General features: G+C 34.1%; 1 protein-coding gene across 5 annotated transcripts in view; it reads right to left on the bottom strand.

Moving 5' to 3' along the window:
• Window positions 1-11,759, bottom strand: part of LOC125677494 (uncharacterized) — a 191,333-nt gene extending 179,574 nt beyond the window's left edge. For 2 of the 5 annotated variants that reach the window (XM_056159176.1, XM_056159180.1), the window contains exons 1-3: window positions 11,694-11,759; window positions 11,005-11,157; window positions 8,237-8,304 (exon numbers count right to left, since the gene is read on the bottom strand). In XM_056159176.1, the coding sequence (XP_056015151.1) occupies window positions 8,237-8,290 (54 nt within the window). In that variant the 5' untranslated portion in view covers window positions 8,291-8,304; window positions 11,005-11,157; window positions 11,694-11,759. Of the gene's footprint in view, window positions 1-6,381; window positions 6,423-8,236; window positions 8,308-11,004; window positions 11,158-11,693 lie in introns of those variants that run through there. The other 3 variants (XM_056159178.1, XM_056159177.1, XM_056159179.1) reach the window with 3 other exon arrangements.
• Window positions 11,760-24,078: the final 12,319 nt, after the last annotated feature.

Genomic DNA, 24,078 nt, shown 5'->3' on the forward strand with positions numbered 1-24,078 from the left:
CTTTAAAAATCTTTTTACTGAGATATCTAGCAAATAAATTGTGTTAATGACATTGACTACCATGGTCCAAGCCTTTAACCAATTTGTAAAATTAATCGTTTCCGGATGAGATTCGGGATTAGGTAATGAAAAAGTGATAACGAACAGTGATTAATCTCGTGATAGTTTTAAAGAATACAAAATTAAAAGTAGGACAAAAACGGATCCCATGGACACACCTGAGGTAGAATCAGGTGTCTAGAAGGATTAAGCATCCTCAGTTGACCAATCAACTGCCGATAAGGTTAGTCAAAATTAGTTTGTAAAGGACAAACTAACTATTGGTATGATACACGTCAAACAACATTCTACTTACATTAGGTTGCATTTGCAAAGTGAATTGTTATAAGGACTATATAATTTGCGAAATTATGACTTTAAACGAGACTTGGTCTGTTGAAACCCCTGTGACATCAAGTTATTTGACAGCAACCTGCCTCAATTTAAACACTCATCATACGCAGAGCATGGTTAAGTCTTTGTTTTTGACTTGATCCAGCGTAGGACGAGACAGTTCAGATCTGTCTTGACGCTCGATGGGAACAAACATTTCTATTGTTACATATTACACTCAATAATTTTAATGTGTAGACGTTTTGTTTGTTATCAGCTTTTGTAGTTTTGTTGTAGTTTTAGTTTCCTTTTCTATTTAGTTTTTTTTTTATGTAAATATTTTATCGTCCTGAGGAAGGGACAGGTTGTCCTGAAAAATTGACAATTTACTGTTGTTCGTGTCAATGGTCATGTAGGACTCCAAAGTGCGATGGGACTCCAAAATGCGATGGTCACGCCAAAGTGTGATGTTCTGCGCCAAACCCCGATGGTGTGACACGCCAAAGTGCGATGACCCACACTCATGCGCCAAAGTGCGATGGTCTGACACCCCAAGATCCATTGGATGTAAACTACACGGTGTTTTGGTACAGACTGAACCAACCATGTGTTGGTTCACCAAAATATCAGAGCAAAATCAATGCATAAAAAATAAGAATAAGAACTTATTTCATTACCATTTAGTTGTCGTGTTATTAAACGCGAAATCGCATATAATGTTTTGTATTATAGCATATCCCAAGGAATTTATCAATTTAATATGTGTACGTCAAAGTAATAAATGATCGTGAAGTAAAGAATGTTTGGGCGAAGAAGATAGGTCGACAACAATTGTACTTTGCCGTTCTCACAATCCTCAACAGTGTAAACCTTGCCGAACGTTGCTGTCGTCCATGTAACATTTCTTCGGTTTTATTTTGAAAGACGTTAAGAATGACGTCACAATGTGACGTCACAAACGTTACTGAACTCCACACCATCGAAATTTGGCGTGACCATCGCACTTTGGTGTCCATAACGTTAACAAGCCATCGCACTTTGGCGCAGACTATCGGACTTTGGCGCAGACCATCGCACTTTGGCGTGACCATCGCACTATTGAGCGACCATCACACTTTAGAGTCTTACATATAAATAGTGAAACTTCTCTAAACCAGCCGGCTCTCGGTCGGTTTAGAGCGGTGGCCGGTTTACCGATAATTTAGCATTTAGAGACATTTTATCTCAATATTCACAAAGTAGGTACTGTTCACTTTGTTATGGTGATTTATGACCAATTATCGATGGAGATCTAATTAGTCCGTTTGTACCTACAGATAATTATAAATTCTCGCTGAAATCATTTTAAACTGAAAATCTATAACAGGATACATCAGGAAAACACAGAGGCCTATTATTGGAATTCTTCTTACCTATAAACACTCTAGATCTGTTTACCTCCATATTAACAAAGAGGTATAGCGCATTTGCTGACGAAACGACCGACTCGGAAATCTAAATGGAAAACACCGGTTTCCAATAATAGACTGGCGTGTTATATTTGAATATAAGGCCGATGGTTTTTATGTTTCGTTAACCAAGATAAATAACTGTCGCAGTTTAGCATTACTGACATTTATATGAGTCATTCTTCAATCAATAAACCATTTTCTTATTTGGAATGAACAGTACAATATTTCATAAGTGCATTCATATTACACAACAACCCTTTTACATATGGCATTACTTAACTCACTGTCTTTTTCTGACATAACTGCAGCACCTGTAATAGATTTCATCAGTTCATTTGCCTTTGGTTGATAATTCGAGTGTTTAGTTTTGCCTAAATATCATATGACAGTTGCTACATGAATTTTTATATTTACTTTTGAGAAGTCAAACTGTATAACAGTTCTTTCCCTCCCTTGACATATTTTTACTTATTACATGCTGTGCATTTGTGCCCTTTTTCTTGTAGTATATGTTTATAGCTTTTCGTCAGCCACATTACGGTTTTAAAATCCTGTGCACACAGGAACATGCTAGTGTAAACAAACGGAACAACAGTGATCTCGGAATAAATTCCCTTTCTTTAAGTCGTAACTTGCAAATATTGGAAGTTATGATGAAAATGACTAATATTTGTTATAATATATGTATCACATTTATAACACACACATACCCTCTCAAGAAAACGACCCCAAAAAATGAAAAGCAAAAAAAAAAATAGATTGGGAAAATATTGGATTTGAACTCGGAATGTATGGTTTAAGTGTAAGGCATGTAAGTTTAAAGGTTTGACGTTTGACAAGCTACTAAATCTCAAGGTAAATTTTGAGAACGATTTATTCATATTTTATTCATTTTCAACAAGAAGGCCACCTTAAACCAAATTTCCTCCAATGGACTTATGTACAGTCTTACTTAAGTAAAACAATTTCAGTGTTTTATTTCTGGTTTAGGGTGGCGTTTTGCAACAGTTTGCAATTCTGTATGCCCATTACGTTACATCCACTGTATACTCTATATATTCACGGTGATGTTTATGCTAATCAAATAAAGATACTATCAATATATAGATATCTTTATTAAGTAATTTGGGTTAACACAAGTATAAACTGACATTGTATAGCAGAATATTTGTAAAAAAATTATATCCAAGAAAAAAGTATTTGTGTAGGTGAAATTGCATACCAAGTGCGCTATACTCTTTTGTTTTGCCGTTTTTGAAAAGTACAGTAGGAAATATGAAATTGTAATTTGACTTTTTCTTATGAATTTTAAGTTTATGGAAACCAAGGAAATTAATTCATCTTTTAACAATTATCATTACTGATTCAATATGTTCCTAACTGTTGTTTTTTTTTGTTTTTTTCAATTGGTACAGCATTTGGAAGGGTCACTTGGAATAGCCAACTGTCACTTAACACTCACAACAGAAAAAATTATAGAAGCCACTCGTATTTTTCACACCTTCGGTCGATAATTCCCCCACCCTGGCCAGTCGGTCAGTCAATTTGCACATCTGGCCGAAATTTTTCTTGTTTTCAAAAAGTGGCCGGTATTATAGGGTAAATTACACATGCTTATTATCAAATGTACTTTTAAAAGTGGCCGGTTTTATAAGACTTTCTTTGTACGGAAATGTAAGATTTCTGCCAGGACATTGAAAATCGGCTGATATTTAGGGAGAACCTGTTTTCTGAGGGGCCGATTTGGAGACTCAATCTCATAACTCCTACAAGCAATACAAAATAGATAGTTGGGCAAACACGGACCCCTGGACACATCAGAGGTGGGATCAGGTGCATAGGAGGAGTAAGCATCCCCTGTTGACTGGTCACACCCGCCGTGAGCCCAATATCCTGATCAAGTAACGGAGTTATCCGCAGTCAAAATCAGTGTACCAAGAACGGCTTAACAATCGGTATGAAATACGTCAGGCAGCATTTGACCCAATGATATGTTGTATTGACGAGCTAGATCGTTATAACGACCATAGAATTGGCGAAATGCTGACTTCAAACAAGACTGCTGAAACCTCTGTACCATCAACTTGTTTCTCAGTAGCTTACCTCGATTTAAAAACTGACTATACGCAGAACAAGCTCTTGCATATCGAATCAGTTGAGATATATAAACACCACAACCAGGTTATTAATGGAATATGGGAAGTTGACGATTATATATATATAATATATTAAAAAAAAAATTCGTATTCACCTGATGATGGATGTTAAAGTCCAGAAAGCGCTAGTGATTTAAAGATATTTTGTAACTGCATATTTTCCTGCTTTTTTATTGAATTATATATATATATATATATATATATATATATATATATATATATATATATATATATATATATATTAATAAGGACTAGCAAACATACTACAAAAATTGCTAAATTCATAATCATGAATATTGTATTCCGGTGTTAAGAATAAAATAAAAAATGTTCACAGTAATAATTCAATATATATTTGAAAACCGTCTCGTCGCTAAGCCGAGTTTCCACGTCACCGAACAACAAAACGTTAAATTGTGAGGGGGGGGGGGGGCGTCCTGCAATAACTGTATGGAACTTGATATTACTGGATTGGGGTAAAAGTTTTAGGACGTGGCGGTACATATATCATATAAAACATTCTCAAAATAATTTCACACCTTTTGCATCTCATACAAACATGCGCAAATATGAACTGCATGAATGTATACATATGAATAATCAATTCAATAGAAAACAATCTTGAACAAGAGATCCACAGGTCTCATCATTCACCTGAGTACTAGTGAAAAGTATCACTACTCCCAAGGGCTATGAGATCTAGAACAGTTTCCTGTTCTGAATATCTAAGCTAAATTCAAATGTTCAGGAACATGATTGTGTTGTTCAAACTACAATGCCCTCAAAAGTGCTTTAGATAATATGATATATGTATTAACATTAAAAAATATGATTAAAGTGGATCCTAACTAGAGTCAAAACCTTGATTAGTGAAATTCACCATTTTGTACATCCTTTCTGCTATTCCCAAATATGCATTTAGATTTTATAAAGTATCAGCAAACTTAAATAAGTCTTTCAAATCATTAGAATTTTTTTTTATTTGTAATATTTGATATCAAATTAATATATCATATATTCATCTACATACATATACACATCTACATACATATACATGTACATGTACATACACTGTATATACACCAACACACCCATAGAAGATATGTACACGCGTTAATGTGAAAGTTGTTTTAAATATAGAAGAAAATATAAAAAGGAGAAAGGAAAGAAGAGAGGAGAGAAAGTTAAATAAATGGGGAAAAAATGCATAATAATAATATAATAAACATGGGGCACATGTTCGGGGGGGGGGGGATAGTAAGCAAAATTAGTTTTCTAATAGAAATATTAATGAATACATATAAATTATAACATATCACATATATACTGCCAGTTGTTTTTAAAACTCTGTATATTTACATTGTTTTAACAATAAAAAAAAATTCTATCATGATTCTTTCTTCAATAATTGCTTTTAGAGCCCTTGTACTTAACAAAGGGTGGCTTTTGTACTTACTCGAAAATATATAATTCTTAATTATCAAAGTTAGAAAATTTTGTACAAATCATTAGAATTTTGTCACAACCTTGAACGCAAACAGTTATCCCTAGGATCATGCAATTTACAATTTTGGTAAAGGACTATCTACTCCTTCTAAATATCCATTTAGTTTCAATTTAGCATCAATAGCACTAAAGAATTAATCAATTAAATGTTTTACACATAAACACTATATATTAAGTTTGGCCCCACCCTGGGGTCAAAACCCCTATCCCGGGAATCGTGAAATTAAATACTTTGGTAAAGGCCATCCTGCTTCACATCATCTGTTCATTTTTGGCACGCTGTTTTTGGCTATATTTAGATCTAAAACTTCATTGTTATTTCGGATTTCAAACATTTCCGTTAAGCATCACTGAAGAGACATTAGTTATTGAAATGGACGTCTGGTGCATCAAAATTGGTACCGTATCAGTTTTACATTATGACCCCTAGGTCAAGGCCTCTGCTGGTGGACTGTTAGTCCCCGAGGGTCTCTACGGCCGAGGTGCTAAGTACTTCGTTACTACACTGTAGCTTGAAAATACGGATGTATATTTAATTGCTGTTATGAAATTTATTTCAAAATTAAGGATTATCTCCCTCATGTATACCTCTTATCCTTAGACGAATTTGACTTCATTTTTTTTTGGCACGCTGTTTTTCCCTATAATAGCTCTAGAACTTCATTGTTATTTCGGATTTCAAACATTTCGGTTGAGCATCACTGAAGAGACATTATTTGTCGAAATGCGCATCTGGTGCATCAAAATTGGTACCGTATAAGTTTTACATCATAATGCATTTAGTCTTTCCTAAAGATATGCGGTTCAAGAGAAGAAGATTTTTGAAAATTGGTCAATTTGGTATAGTTTTTGTCCCGCCCCTAAGGCCCCAGGGGTGGAGGAGTCCTGATATTTACAATTTGTGTCGCTTTTCTTCCAAAGATGCTTCATAGCAAATCTGAAAAAAATAATTGGAATAGTAGTTATCAAGAAGAAGTTAAACAAAATGTATTGTTCACTAAGACTATATGTTAAGTTTGGCCCCGCCCTGGGGTCAAAACCCCTACCCCGGTGATAATGAGATTTACAATTTTAGTAGAGGTTTAGTAGGGCTCCAGGGGTGCAGGAATCCTGAAATTGACATTTTATGCCCCCCTTGTCCCAAGGATGCTTCATACGAAAATTTGAAAAGAAATAGAATGATAGTTATAAAGAAGTTTAAAATTGTTAACGCACGACGGACAAAGACGGACGACAACCAGTTGCAATAGGTCATCTGAGTTTATTCAAGTGACCTAAAAAGGAAATTGTTAGAAGTGATATTAGAACACATCCATATTTTAAAGAAAAAGAGAGAAAGATTAAGGAATAAGTAAATGTAATTGTTAGAAAAGAAAATTGTTGAGCTGGAAAATCTATATCATATTATCAACTCTATACTACATGCATATCTTATCTCAAAGTTGTTGGCAATGCCTTCAAAATTACATACATCTACCGTCTGCTATAGAACATCGTTTGAACATCCATAGAAATCTAGGACATTTACCAAAAAGTTAAAATTTCTGAAACTTTCTTATAAAAGTTCTTAAATATATTGTTTGTCGATATGCAAATTTTAAGTGCATAATGATAGGGCTTTGTATGCATGTCCTTTCATTTTATTTTCCTTTAGTTTGTGACCACCAAATCATATTTGGAAGACATTAGAAACTACTGTTTGGCAAAAGATTCCTTAAGATCAGAAAATGAGAAATATCGTTGTCTCAAGGTCATTCATTAATTTTAACAGTTAAAGTCACCAATAAAAAGAAATAACATGTCTTTCTACTTCGGGCAATAAAAGAATAATTAATATATCATAAGCTTATCTTTAGCATAAATAAAGTTTAATGAAGAAATATTGGAAGATTGAAAGTCACTTTTGAGAGGAATACTAATAATGGAAATATTTGATTGGTTTCCAAAGTTTGAAATATCCACGCCTTACACCGATAATGTTTCTTTTTTCCAGAATAACCAAGTACATGTTAAGCTCCATGGCCCATTTATCTGTGACATTACTATCTTTTTATGCATCACTGAATACTGCATTCACGATTTCTTTGACCAAGTTTTCAACAAGCAGAGGATGTCACCAAAATTAGCAGTATATATAAACTAAGCCAAAGTATGCTAAGCGTGTTAACAATTATCTTGCATTTTATGTCAGAGTGGAATTATGTTTGTGTATCCATGTAATTATTTCTCGCAAATGAATGTGTAAAATTCATGAAAGGTAGGTAATATCTCAATGAGTGCTCATTTGGAATCATGCTTTAATCTATATATTCGAAATTTCCACATACCAGGAACGAAATTTGCGTAATCACAACGTTCTCATACAATAACGCTATTTACTGATTAAATGTTGTTTTTCTACCATAATGAAAGACGAAAATGTGTCAAACTTTCGTGGCTTATAGCTAGTAAGTATAAATTTGTTATCGAAAATGGTTAACTGCTGATGGGCTAGTGCGGTATAATGATATATCATGTATCGCAACTTTCCGATGATCAGAGTTACATGCACAAGATACACTTTAAAAATATTTCAAACTGAAATAAAAGCACCATGAACTTTGTATGAAACCATTTTCAGGATTAATTTTCATTAGAAACTAAAAACCCCTAAAAGCGATACATCAAAAACTACAACTAGTTGCACATTTTTCAATAATTATGTAGCCTTTGTTATGTTATGATACATACAAAGGATTCTGAAATACTTACCAGAACAATGGAAACAGCTATCAATATTGCATTGCAATCCAAACGTCCGACCATATTTATTCTTCTTTCTGCTTGATGAAAGGTGAAAATAACGACCAGTGATCAATCTTATAACTCCTATAAGCAATACAAAATAGATAGTTGGACAAACACGGAAACCTGGACACACCAGAGGTGGGATCAGGTATCTAGGAGGAGTAAGCATCCTCTGCCAACCGGTCACATCCGCCGTGAGCCCTATATCTTGATCATGTGAACGGAGGTATCCGTAGTCAAAATCAGTGTGCCAAGAACGGTATAACAATCGGTATGAAACAAGCCACACAGCATTTGTCTCAACGAGAGGTTGTATTGATGAACTAGATCGTTATAACTACCATAGAATTTGCGAAAGGCTGTCTTCAATCGAGACTGTTGAAACCTCTGCACCATCAACTTGTTTGTCAGTAGCTTACCTAGATCCATTTGTAATGAAAAAACAACTGTTTATGATGTCAATAAGCTTCGTCTTTTATCTATCGCGGGTTATGGTTCTGTAAAGTCATTTTGGTGCTTCTGATTTGCAAACAAGTATTGTGATTTCAATTCTAAATTTGTTTAGAATTTTTTCGCGTCCACTTTTTATGAATATATGCCAGGTGAAATATAATCTAAGATTATGGGAATATACGATTTTTCCACTGTTATATTTTGGATGTTTTTGGGTAAGTCTCGAATTCGTTTAAAAGAAAAACTTGTGTATCCTATATTACATTGCATTTAAGTTCAAAATGAGAAAGTTTAAGCAGCTCAAAAATGAACCTCAAATATACAGTTCAAATGCACAATACCTAAAAATGCATGATTGATCATGTTTGCTATTTTGTAAGCTTTGTGGGATATACATATACCCATTATGAAATTCGAAAGCTTAGTACTTGGGGTTTCGGATGGAATCCCTGATTTCTGTAGCCGCATTAACCATTCCCTAAGATGTAAAAAATAGGCAGTAATTGTTCCTGAAAAACATTCGCTAATTTCTATAAACCTTTGGGATAAATCCGACATTCTCTACAAACGATAAATACATGTATTCATCTCATCTCAAACCCTTTTATCGTATCTGGGGAAATTCAAGGTCAAAATAAATGCGGCTACATTTAGAAAAATGGAAATAAAGCAATCAATATCTTGCAAAGCAAATACTATATACATACACGTCTTCGAATACGAATCAAATGTTTTCCACAATTAGTGTTTTCGAAATTTTTTATGCAAATATATTTTGGAGAAAGATCTTTATTTGAGGAAGTTGGCTCCTGTGCTTTTGAGTACAACTGCGCAGGATGCTACAACTAAGTATTCACTGCTTCAATACTAATACCATTGGTGCAAATATATTACACATCTATTGCTGAACCCTATCCAGTTGAAAAGTTTTGTGTCAATTCAAATTTTGAAAGGGTTTGGCAGGGACTATATTTTGTGGCGGAAGGATTCACCAATCAAAAAGTTCTAATTCTGCATATTACAGTTTCTGTTTCATCCAATGTATCGTCTATTTTTATACTCCTATACATGTATTTCAGTTTTAGTTTTGTTTTGTGTCAATTCAAATTTTGAAAGGGTTTGGCAGGGACTATATTTTGTGGCGGAAGGATTCACTAATCAAAAAGTTCTAATTTTGCATATTACAGTTTCTGTTTCATCCAATGTATCGTCTATTTTTATACTCCTATACATGTATTTCAGTTTTATGATTTATGATACAAGTAGTTGAGACTTGGAACTAGGTCAAATGTTGTAATTTATTGACTTGGTTGATATATTTTTCCAAACACTACACCGATTCTTAAAATATTTTTAATTAATTTATTCGAAATTTTGTATAAAAATTCAGTATTTTCGCCAATAATTCAAAAATTTGATCCCCAACCCCCACTTTTTTAAAGTTGCATTTTAAAATGGAAGACCAGACCTTGAAAATTATGTAAAATTTTAGAAATTAACATTACTCCTAATATGTCCTTTTAAACTCTCAATTTTGATATCATGAAGTTTTTTGTATCTCAAGTGCAAAAAGGTCAAAATTTATTTCCTTTACTAATATTAATTTCTTTTTTCACCTGTAGTGTTAGAGGACATGATTATGTATCTATTTTATGTAATGATTGATTTGTGTTGCATATGTTGTGTTGATACTAACAGAAAAATCAAGCTTAATTGAATAAAGTGCAAAAATGTCATGTTTAGAACACTACAGCTCAATAACAAGCGTTCAGACCCCAGTTTTTCTTTTTAATTTCCCAATTCTTCTTCAATGTAGAAATCAAAAATACACTTCCAAAAAATTTACATTACTCCAAATCTCAAGGTGCGAACCTCTTTAAGCACGGTATTGTTGTATAATGCTGACGAGGTAGTTGGTGTTGTTTATTGCACAGCTATCCTACCAGGATTTCAGTAACCATTGTTTTGAGCAAAAATAAAGCTCGTGTGCCTTTCCATATCGTATGCAACGGACATACGAGTTAGGAATCAAACAAAGCGAAAAGATTTTTTTTTTTTTAATTAAATAGCATTTCTTCAATTAAATTCACTTCTAATATGGTGCAACAGAAACTACACTTAAATGAAGCCCATACACAATTCAACCTTTCAAATTCATATACAACAGGTTGATCATCGCTATTACTGGGCTAAGCCAGAGCCTTCTATTATTTAGCACTTCTGTAATCTTATATATTATGTTTTTATCATGTATCATAGGCATAATCAATAAGGTATACCTGTTCGTTGTTCAACAGCTGAACACCTGTTTCATATATTTTCTTAAATTGTTTCCTTTCCTTTGACATTTTGACTTTATGCCGTTCCTTTACAGTGCATTGTTCGGAATCTCACCGGCCAGAAGTTAGTTTTTGCATTGATCATCTGTTTTCCTGAAAAAATAAGTCAATCTTATCACATAGACCATTGCTGATCAGCTTATCAGATGTGTTTTAACTTGCTCCTAAATTATCAGTAACATACATATATTTTGTAGTGTATATATTTTAATTTAGGGTGGGCATTTAAAACCATATTTTTGCTATGTTTAGGCATATTATGTGAATAGTTTCCTTCTGACGTAATAGAAGGACCGGTAGTCCCAAAATTTTGATAAATGTTTTTGTGTTGTTGGTCATTGTAGTGTTTTGGATATATATACATATATCATGAGATGACCAGTCTTGTTACAGCATAATGTTTAATCAAGTACGCATTAAATACATCTTATCATGTTAGATGAACTATACTATCAGTGACATGGTTTACATGTTTCTGATACTCTGTACAAACAAAATAACGAAATCGAAAGTGCACTTATTTTTCTCTTCGTTGATGAACAATGGATCTATCTGTGAAGACTCGACTTATCATAAAATTCATTAACCCCCATGCTTCAAATTCATTTCTAGTTTCGAATTTGTCTTACCTTTCATCAACAAATTGTTGGTCTTTCCAAATACAATTGTACAATGACTTAAAATTAGAAAATATTGCGCGCGCAGAACAGGGGTTTAAAATCTCGAACGAATATTATCAGAGCAGATAAAGGGCGAAGTTAAAAGATCGATGTCGGATAAAATCTGAATTCAAATAGTTAGGGAGAAGGGGTTAAAACCCCCCATAAGTTCTGTTATCCGACATCAATTACACTTTAGTGGGAAATGAAAAAAAAAAACGACTGTCAAAAACCACATACATGTAATATTACAATTTAAAGAACATTTAATAGTTTTAGTTTTAATGTACACTTTCGTTTCACGGTTTGTGAATAAACAGCTCGTAGGAAAGGTATACAAAGTGTTATTTATAATCGTATGTTGATAGAGTAGTTTCAACAGCCATCATATAAGGGAAGGGGGGTCTTGGTTAAAACTATGTGAATTTCCTTTTTTGTCAGACATTGGACCATTGATCTCCCTAATGATTCTCTCTTGCTTTACGCTTTTGTGATACAATGAAAACTATGGAACGGTATTTGCCAGTATTTACATGAAACATGTATATTGTAACTTAACAATAATAAAGGAACTGAAAGCACCTAATAAGAGTGCATTGTTGATGCACATGATTTGTCACATATACTCATTTTATATCGATATTTTTTGTAAATGCAGTGTGATACTGCATTATGAGCAGTTCTTGGCATTTCCTTTTCACTTTCAAATTGTCTACTTCTTAAACAAAACTTTTATGTTACATACACTTTGTAAGAATTTTTAAGTGATACAAGTTTGTATCTGATGAAAATATCGTACAAATTTAAATGTATATCAGTGTGACGTATTATTTGTCCTAGAATTAAATAATTTACTGGTGTAGATATATTCGACTTTTGCATTTACATGTAAGTATCCACCTTTCATATCATTTTGACTCAAAAGTCTCGTTAAAAATGAATAACTCTTAAACTGTTTGGTCCGCAAAAGGGGGGAGGGTCCGGAACCCCTCCTCTGGATTCACCCTTGCATGTTCGCCAATTTAGATAATTTATATATATATATATATATATATATATATATATATATATATATAAATATAAATTATCTAAATTGGCGAACAGTTTTGTGTGATGAAACAAAAATAACTAATAACTTAGAAACTGATTAAAAATTATAGGAACATTCTGACGAATGTTAATTTTTCTATTTATCGAGATATATTTATTCAAAAACTTCTACGTGAGAAGATAAATATAATAAGGTATGTAACATTGTTACAAAAAAGAGGGAGGCAAGGTAAAGTTGACTTCACAATTATTGTCTGAAAATTCTTGAAAAGCAAAATCAAACAAATATAACAAAACCCAAAAGCTCCAAATCCTAAATCGTGGAGGGGGGGGGGAGTAATTAGTCCTAAAATTCATTTATGTGCTTCCTTAAATTGCATAGTTCCATAGAATAGGGGACAGGGTATAGATCAAACTTTCATTGTTAAAATAACCAACTTAGCATGTAATGATAACAGAAAAAAGTACTTCACGTTGTTAGAAAAAATAGGGCTCTTTTGTGTGAACTTTTGGTTAAGTTGATTTATCAAACAATAATTTACGGATTCGACATACTTAAAACAAAAACACGTCTGATGTACTGTACATATTTTGTCCACAATGTGAAAGGATTAAAAGTTAATTGTTGCATGCGTTGGTTGCACATGTAATTTCTGGCATATTCATTGTAGTTTTTTTTTTGGTCGTCAATAATATCGATAAAAAGTAATAATGAAGAATTGCTCATCCTTATTATTCTGACCTAAACTGGGATACCGTGGACTGTGAAAATCACATACGGGACACATGAATATAATAAATGACTAAGGATTTTGTACAATCATATAATTTGTCAGTAATTGTACTTAATTTCTACACAAATTCCTTAACTGGCACTTAATTACAATCAGAAATAGTACATTCTCTATCTATTCCTTATACTGATGCAATCATTTGAGGACCTCATCGTGGTGTGCGCCCCCTGTATTCAGGGGGAAATAACTCGTGCTGCACTGTGAACAATGTATCCCATTCGACATTAAGGTGGAATGAGCCATCGTCATAATGGCGGTAATTCCGGGGAAACTCCATTGTCTTCAGTTAAAAAAATAACTTATTTGCTTGTGTAACAAATAGCTTAGGAACCCGCTAACAGAACTCTTTCTTTTCCTGAAGGTAAATTTAGTTAAAGCTCTTTTCAACGCTTTATTGAAGGGGAAATATGTAACGGAGATACGAGCGCTACAATAAATTGTTCATAAACAGAGTGATACCGTTAGAAGCGCAGGGAAAACGTAAAGTACCATAGGCCTAGTGCTAAGTTTCTTTATCATGTCAACGTCTGCCGGAACCTCCGCTTTCTAGATAATATGCTAAAGACCCGTGACTCTCGCTTCTAAATGCCAAGTATTTGGTGAAGGAGTAATAGATCGAACTACCAAAAGTTTACATCTTATGTTTGACGAGGCCATGACATCAGCAGGGCTCGAACTCATGACCTCTAAGTTACGAAGTGAGCACTCTATCACTGAGCTACCGCGACCGGTGAAGAAACGAAGGTAAGTTCATATAATTTCATGATGCCGTGTATTTCAAGCAATCCTTTTATATATATAGAATAATCGAATGATCATCACCAATTCATCATCAATACCATTAGGCCTACTGAAATTGGATTTTTTTAAAGTATGCATACATGTATCACGTGTAAGAAAAGGATTACATATATACATGTAATGTTCCAGTATGTCTGTCACCTTATCCTCAGTATTGAAAGCACTTACATATGAAAGTGTTTTTGATTTTGAAAGATATATATCAAATCCAATTATCTGTGTGTAGTATATATCGGTGTGTTTTGCTGTATGTAGTATTTTGTGTCTGTGTTTTTGTGTGTATCACTGTGATTAGTATGTATATGTGTTTGCTAACACTCATCCATTTTAATTTAACATATGGTCTGTTTTATTTTATTTCAAAAGTTTGTTGCCTGCATATATTTTTCTATTTCCTAAAATTCTTTTAAAATATTTATCCTACTGTTGTAGCCCGTTATGTTGACAATATCATGTTCGTTAGCAGCAGGTGCATTTTATTTTACTGCTTTGCTCATATGCAAATGTATGTTCATAAGTTTATCCTTACAATAGCATTGTGCATTTTTCTTCCTGTATCGTTTCTCATCTGTCCGAGAAAGATTTTGTTGCTTTTGGACGAAACTATATGCCAACTGTATACTTTTCTTACAGAAAGTACCAGTCTGTTTCAATTTTGCTATTTTTGGAAAAATTGATCGATTTGATTGTATATTGTTTAACGTCCCTCTCGAGAATATTTCACTCATGTGGAGACGTCACCATTGCCGGTGAAGGGCTGCTAAATTTAGGCCTATGCTCGGCGCTTATGGTCATTAGGCAAGGAGAGATCTTTATCGTGTCACACCTGCAGTGACACGGGGACTCGGTTTTTGCAGTCTCATCAGAAGGATTGTCCCATTTAGTTGTCTCTTACGACAAGCAAGGGGTATTGGGGATCTATTCTAACCCGCATCCCCAAGGGATTTTTGGGATAGATGACTCTTCCATCCGGAATTTCAAACCCAAAATTTTTATAAAGCTTTTTTTATATATGACCGTATAGAAACTTTTTTTTTCAATTTCACCTTTTCATATCATTAATATACATGTGTATTTTCTAATTACAGAACTTGGTACAGATTTAACCAGTTTTTAAGAAATTTCATTTTGATGTTAAAAACCTGTTTTCCAGAAATAATAACAAATATATGATGACTAAAAATATTGTTTTGTTGTATTTTGATTCAAACACCGTAATCAGGAATATCCCAAAAGACAAAATGAGAAATCCTGGAGAATGCAATTGAAAATTGGCGAAATTCAATTTTCTTTAAAATATGAATATAAAATTGTGAAACATAAACGACAAATCATTGTGATCCGGGTACAGGAAAAATCACCATGTGCATCATTCCACCTTAACATATATCGACGACGTAGTATCTATTCACAATAAAAATCTTCATCCACATGTCGATTCCAGTGAACTCGAAATAAAATACACCAGATTCGTCCGCTTCTGCTTCATACTTAAATATTTTATTGAAAGTAGATATTAACGGCAAACTAACAACTCAACTTTATTACAAACGGAATGATTTCAATTTCTCCATCGTCAACTTCCCATATCTATGTAGCAATATTCCATTATCACCCGCATATGGTGTTTATATCTCACAACTGATTCGATCCGCAAGAGCTTGTTCTGCGTCTGGTAAGTTTTTAAATCAAAGCAGGCCACTGAAAAACAAGATGATGGTACAGGGTTTCCAACAGTCAGTATTTCGCAAATTCTATGGTCGTTATATCGATCTAGTTTGCCAATACAACCTACCATTGAGTTAAATGATGTCTGAAGTGTTTTAAACATATTGTTGGGCCGTTCTTGGCACACTGGTTTTGACTATGGATAACTCCGTTTGCCTGATCAAGATATAGGGCTCACGGCGGGTGTGGCCTGTCGAAGGGGGATGCTTACGCCTCCTAGGCATCTGATCCCACCTCTGGTATAACCAGGGCTCGGCGTTTGTCCAGCTCTCCATTTCGTATTGCTTATAGGAGTTATGATATTTATCAGTGTTCGTTATCTTCATCTTTTAGTATAAAACCAAATTAGAATGCCATATTATCGCATTATTTATATGTATCATTGATTACTTGGAAACTTCTGAATATACGATGAAGGTTTGTTCAGTATTGATTGCCCCTATCAGATAGTGGTCATAGTGTCCTAGAGGGAAATCCAGAGAAGACCGAGATATACAAGTATCCCACGGAGTTACCTTAGTTGTTTGTTTCTTTCACTCGTCCTGACACGTTACCAGTTATAGGTGAAGTATCATAGCTTAGCTTAGCGCTTACGACCGTCTTTAACACACCAACGCCTTCCGCGACACGGGACCTCCGTTTTCAAGGTCACATCCGAAAGACTCATGATTCTCACTTCTAGATTCCGAGCTTTAGGTGAATGAGCAATCTTTACTTATGTTTCCGTCTTAGGTTTGACGCGGCCATGACACGAGCTGGACTTGAACTCACGATCTTCCGGTTATGAAACGAACGCTTTACCACTAAGCTACCGCGACCGGTTCAGAGTTACGTTAATGTCTGAAAACGTGTAGATCATCCATACCTTACATCGTGGATTATTGGATATGTGATTTCGTATAGGGTAATTAGTCAGTTCAGTCAACAGTTATAGATGTTGGAGTTTTTGAAATATACATAATGATAGGAACAGAAGATAAACGGGCGGACACACACACACACACACACCCATTATTGGTAAACTTTAGCATCACATTCCAATCAACGCTGTGAAAAAATGTACGTATTCCAGTTGGATATAGTGTTTCTATGACAGTTTTCCGCGTTTTACAAAATACTGAACATTTTTTTGCATTAAAAAAATGCATGTTGAATTGTGTGATAAATGTTTGTGAATATTGTTTCAGTGTGTTTCACCTCTGTCTTATTAGTGTTCGTGTAGAGAGGGTTAGTTTAAACAATACTTTATCTATCTAATCTCAGTAAGTAAAAATAAACAAGCAACTTGAATACGCGAGAGAAGGAAATAAGTCACCAGGCTTATGCATGTATAAATACTGTTCTCTATTGTTCGTGAGGTGTACTAAATATAATTTATATGATATCTGTATGAAGAAGATGTATAAATAATATGAGTTAGGGTTGTTGAGTAAAGAAGGTACACATTTTCAGTAAATCAATTTCAAACGACCATATGATCAAACATTGAAACAATATCAAAATCAATCCAAAACATAATGCTGCAGTATTTCATTTTTCCAAAACGATATTTGATAATCCTATGACGAAATTATTGACTTAATTTGAAATTTCATGTGACATTTTAGATATCTGTAAATCGTATGTACCGAGAATGTATGACAAATTGCGAGATAAATAAGCATATGTCGCCTCTACTCTTTTTAAAACGTGGTAACATCAAACGTAAACCACCTTGTCAAAAACAGCGTTAATAATATTCACTGGTGTAACCTAAATTGATATCTCATGTTTACTAATCGGGAGTTTTTTGTCTTTCCTGAAAAGTATTAAAATACGAGATACGAACAGCTGACGAACGTTTGGAAGCGCAGCGACTTGCGGTAAGGTACGATGAGGTGTTACATTCATATCGAATTTCATCCCATAACTAATTTGCAAATATTTGAGAGGATTAAAGATACATTTCCAATCCAGGCATGACAATTTGATGATTACTTTATCTTTATATCATCTCGCACCTAACCAAACAGATACATATTGGGGTATCAAAATTGGTTGATAAGTAATGCTAGAGACTAATGGTTATTAATGGTCAGTCTCTGTACTTCTACTAAAATAATTAGTCCTAAGTATTAAGGTTGGATCCCCTGAAGAAATCCCCTGAAGAGAAATACGTGAGAAATACCATTGATCTTCCTCTGAATGAGATCCAATGAAGCATCGACACATTTTTGAATAACAAATTATGTCAACATCAAATTGTATCTACAATCCTAATTGTTGACAAAATCACATGGCTATTAGATATTTTGATACTTGCATGAAAAGGTAAATATAACGAACAGAAATCAGTCTTATAACTTCAGGAAAGGTGAAAATAACGAACAGTGATCAATGTTATATCATGAATGAAGGTTCAAGGTCGGTGCTTTATATATATATGCCCCATCTTTTACTTCTTATCTCATTTTACCATTAACTATACACCGAGATCCATTCTGATAATTATATATGATGAATAGGAACTTCTGGTGTTTCCAGGGCGGGGGCGTGTCTGCCCTTTTCTCCATTCTATATTTTTGTACGATTGATCTCTGTTCGTTTCATTAACTTCCTTTTCCTTTCAATTGCCTAAATTTAATCAAGATGAATATAATTTGATGTAAAGGTCACTTTAAGATATTTTCAAGGACATACCTACAATTTCTCATAATAAGTAAAGTGGCATGGTTGATTTTTACCTTGTACGTGCGTGTTCTTGCTAATCTAACCCCAACAGAATGATGTGGAGGGGATTCTCACCAAGCTTCCCCTCACGGAGCACATAAAATAATTGGAAGTTATGAGTTATGAGATTGATCACTGTTCGTTATTTTCACCTTTCATATGCGGTTACTTTTAGTCATATGCATTCATACCCATATTGATACATTTTTCTCAGGCACCCGAACTCTTCAGCTGAGCTCATTTCTGAGAAACAGGTATGAAACACCATCTTTTTCAGTTTTAATTTCTAGTTAATTTATTTTCCAAAGATTTTTAAAGATTCGTCATAATTGAACTCATAGCCAGCGTTTCCGTAATTTTGCAATCTCATAAATACTTCTTGAACTTTAACGTTCAGTATGTTTTCAGCACAGAGAAGCTCGTTTTACAACTTACGGTACCCCCAGGCTATGTAAGTGTTTATAATGTAATAGGACATTCCTCTCTTTCGTAAGTGTTTAGATGGCACCATAATCCTTCCGTGAAATTTCTATGGATAGTTAAAACTGTTTTCTTTGAAAATGACTTCCTCTATACATTTTTTAGTATCACAAATAGGTCACCCTTTGATGAGCCATTTTTTTTTCCTGTTCTTTTTTCCCATTCTCGTGATGACCAATAATGCTGCAGATGAATGTTTAGCTGTTCATCTCACTCATCCTTAGAAAGAACACCTAGAGGTATCATTGATAGCAATGAGGAATGTACCTTTTCTGGCTCAGTGGTTCTTGAGAAGATTTTAAAGACTGTCCCTATATATTTGTATGTAAAACTTTGATCCCCCCCCCCCTTGTGGCCCCATCCGACCCTCGGGGGCCATGATTTTACCAAACTTGAATCTGCACTATGTCAGAAAAAGAGCAAGGTACATTAAGGCCCAAATTTCGCCACAAAATTAGGATAAATTTAAAATGTGGTTTCACTTGGTTTAATCATTATGATTATGCACTAGGGCATTGGCCTTGATGATACATGTGGAAATTAGTGACGTAATATGCTCTGTGACGTCATTTTCCTTATCTCCAATTCACATGATTTACCGAAATCGCCGAAATTAGCCTTTTTTATGCCTTTGAAACCATTTTTAAGATAGAGCACATGCAACAACCACAAAGATATTTTGTGTACAAATTAATCATGTTGAAAGTCAGTAATGAGCAAAATTTCGACTTGGTTGGTAAATGAGCTGACTATTAAATTTAACGTTTAACCATTTCCCGAGTTCATCTGTAATACAAATTTCAACGTTGATGGTGTTCATATATACAAGTTTAATGAATAAATAATATGCATATGTACAGCATATTAAATTTGATAAGACTCTACGTAGTTTGCATTGAAGAAGGTAGTGTGTAATCAGAGAATTGGAATCTTCGACACAGATATTTCCGATTCAATTTTACTCGTTTTATGTTCGATATAGATACGCAATGATATCAACGCAATTAATGTAACACATGTCAAAGTTCAATCACATATTCTTTTTTATCATAGATAGTTAATGATATGAATTATTCCTCTAAATTGGTGTGCATATACTGGGGCGGCTACAATGCGTATCTAAATACATGTCTAAGTATGCCTTGCCAGTCATAATATTCTAACGTAGATGTAGGTTAATTATAACTTATTGGGCATGTTGCATGTGCAATTTCAAATGCTATTCTAATATTGTATTAAGTAATATGTCAGACACATCTAATTATTGTCCATCGGAATAAAAAAACCCACTCATGATACATAATATGCATGTTATTAAGTAAGAATTTTATTATGGCTTTGGCCTGGCTTTTTAAAACAAAAAAATAATGCACGTCTGCAACCGAATGCAATCTTTGATTATAAAATAAAAAGTTTAATAATATCGAAAATGAAAGCGCGATAGATTAATCGGTACCTTTATATCAGAGCACAATAGTGCGAGAGTTCGAATGCAAAATTCGGTTATATTTTCCCTGTAAAAATTGAATTAGTAGCAAGTCAAACATACAGGCTATAAATATATACACTTGAAAATCAATTCATTACAATATATTGTTCATTATTTACATGCTGCAGTACCCGTAGTTTTATGACATGCATGTTTCCTATTAAAACAATTCCAACTTCATCGATCTGTCGTTTATATTACAAAGTTGTCGAACTCATTTAGGAGAGGTTACTCCATGATATATATGGTAATGGAATATTCGCATCTACCTTGCTATAAGAGTGAATGTTGGTAGTTGATAGATGAACGATGTAGTATCTAGATATCTAAATTATTACTCATTTGTAAGCTAAAAGATAAAGTATACGCTGGTATTGTGTGTTCCAAGAGGACAAAACCCGGTGAACCCCGATCATTACATGTAAAAAAAAAACAAAAAAAACAAAAAACAAAAACAAAAAACAACACACATTTCTTAAGAAAACATTTTTAGTAGAAACGACTCGGGAGGGGGGTTGGGGGTTGGGGGTTGTTAAATCAAAATTCGCATGTAAAAACTACATTCTCAAAACAAAAGAATGTGTGGGCCAAATTCCCCTGTTACTACGTCGCTGTAATAATTATTTGTTTATAGAATCGCCTTACATTTGTCGATAACTGACGCACGTGTTCTGTGACATAGTCTTATTTAAAAATGCATGATAGCTAGTCATTGGTTACTAGTTTCATCATTAAATCGTGGAACTGGTGTTGAAGTAGTAGAACGCGATTTTCACACATAAGGAGAACTTTCTTTTCCTGCATTTACACTCTAACCATCCCACCCACCGTCGGTCACTTAGCATTTAGTGGCATGTGCACAAAACACCGCTTAATGACTATATCCGAATCGTGCGCGGATCTAGAGTGGAGGTCCGGACACCCCCTCCTCTCTGGAATTAAAGTTGCATGTAATTTGTGCTCAAAGTAATGAGGACTAAACCAGAGCACAATATTATCATTTGTATAAAACTGGAACGATTGTTTGATATCTTTTTCCCAATTTACATAATTACCGGTGATTAATGTAAACATTCTAACCAAGCAGTATTCTTGGCTTTTTTAAAAATATCTTTGTGGAAATAATGTAAGTTCTCAACAAAACAAAGGAATTTGGATACAGCGCGGTAATAATATATTAATTTTAGCAAAGCATGATATTTTGTAGCATTAAAGTTTGAACACTCGATATTTTCTTTGTTTAAACTTCAAATAATTCAAATAGCCGACGTTATAGAAATAAAGTAAAAGTATTGAACAATTGTTCAATGTGTTGTAATCGTACACTACCATTATTTGGGGACGGTAGTGAAATGAAGAATTCAAACATAACTCTCCGAAATTTCGCTGCATTTAGATAAATGAAGTACATCAGTCACGTGTCATGTACTACAAAAGAAAACCGCATATTCCCAGATCCATGGAAATCGTGCAGCATGCAGAAAGTAACCTGAATAGGTGTCTGACAAAATCAAGTGACGAAGTCCTTGTACACAATGATATCTTCGAAAAACACGTGCTGGTCATGGTCACGGTCTGATGATATCATGACACTTTCGCACGATGATGAATATCTAATATGAATGTAAGATCGAATGAAGCTTAATTGGCTGTTTTATAATAATTTAATTATTTACATATTGTTAAGTAAAACATTTTCTACAATTTCACGTTCGGTAGTAATTTTCTTGAGATCGATTAGGTGAACAAGCATACGATATGTCTCCGAGTAAAACATTACTTAACCGCCGAGTTTCACCTGAAAAAAAACTATTTGGTAAACAATGCGCACCCCTTTCTCACACCAAAAATCCTTGGAAAAATGCATATCATATTCGACAAAATACGGTACTATGCTACACATCGACGTATTCTTCATGATATTCAAGCATAAATATGATGGTTTGATGAGAGAATCAGGAAAAAGAGGCTAGATTTGGTCATAAAATTTTCATTTATTTGCCTCAAATGAACAATTTGCATCTAGATTTTGATTTTTCCCCGGACCCCCACCCTCTTTAAGAAGGGACAAGCCCCTCCCGCACTCTTCCCCTCGTCGCATCGCGACTCGGCCGTCTACTTTCAGCAGCCGGACTAGTCACAAATCAGCAGGACTAGTAAATTATAGATTCTAGTAGTCCTTTTCACTAGTATAGTGAAAAAACTTAGTGTCAAAAACTGATTAGATCTTAAACCTTTCATTATTTTGACAATTGCTGGAAAATATAAATATCTTTGACTGACGGCATTATATATGCTGATGCACTGTCATAGTGATTGACTTTGGTACTGTTAATAGACAGTCTCTGCTTCATTCATCATTAGAAACTGGCCGAAAAGGAATTGTTGAATGATTTATTAGACAGGGAAACTAAGGTTGTTTTCATATCTCCGACTAAATTGGCATGTATCAAAAGGTAGAGGGGGGGGGGGGGGATTAAAAATATACGTTCCTCTCCCATGCGGACTTCGGACGTGGTTTGAGACAATAAATATGATTTATGATTCAAACTTTTTTCCTTTACGTAAATACTTATGCATTGAAAGATTTGTTATACAAAGGTAATTGTCAGGAGCCTGTATGGGTATTTTTTTTTTCAAATAAAGAGTGTAAATAGATGCAAGTGTATATGCTACAACATTGAATATAATACCGACATGATTATTTTTTGTTAGGTCCTTCCCACAATTGATGTAGAGAGTGCGCGAACGGAATTGTGGGAAGGGGGACCAGACTAGGTGTCAGTGTCATCTCTTGTGTAGAACTTATCACATTGTTTGTAAATCATATCACATCCTATAAAGTTCACATTCGGTCCCATTGTCGTGTGTTGAATTAAAAAAAAACCCAAACTTTTCAAGTTCGTTTTATAATATTTCTTTCACATATATTCTGAATGAATTTCTTGTTCTTTTTACTACATGTACAATCCAATGTAGCATTGGTTAGTGCGTGTTCCTTCGCTGAAAACATTTAGTGCGCTCGGAAAAAAAAAGAACAAAGTGTACATATACACAAAAGAATAACTGAAGGTAACAACGCGCTACGTACAAATATGATATTCATTTAATTTAGATTAAAACAATGCAAACTGGATGCAAATGTAAATACAAGGTTAAAATTGAATGAATATATATGGGTTGCTCTACAATTCTTAGATACAATTACACTAATCGTCCTTCAAATCACAGCATCCGCCGCATCGAATCATCTACAATTGATTAAAACTTTCGGAAAAAATCAATTAAACTTTTCAAATAAAAA

The sequence above is a fragment of the Ostrea edulis genome, chromosome 3, assembly GCF_947568905.1.
Source record: "Ostrea edulis chromosome 3, xbOstEdul1.1, whole genome shotgun sequence".
Taxonomy (NCBI): domain Eukaryota; kingdom Metazoa; phylum Mollusca; class Bivalvia; order Ostreida; family Ostreidae; genus Ostrea; species Ostrea edulis.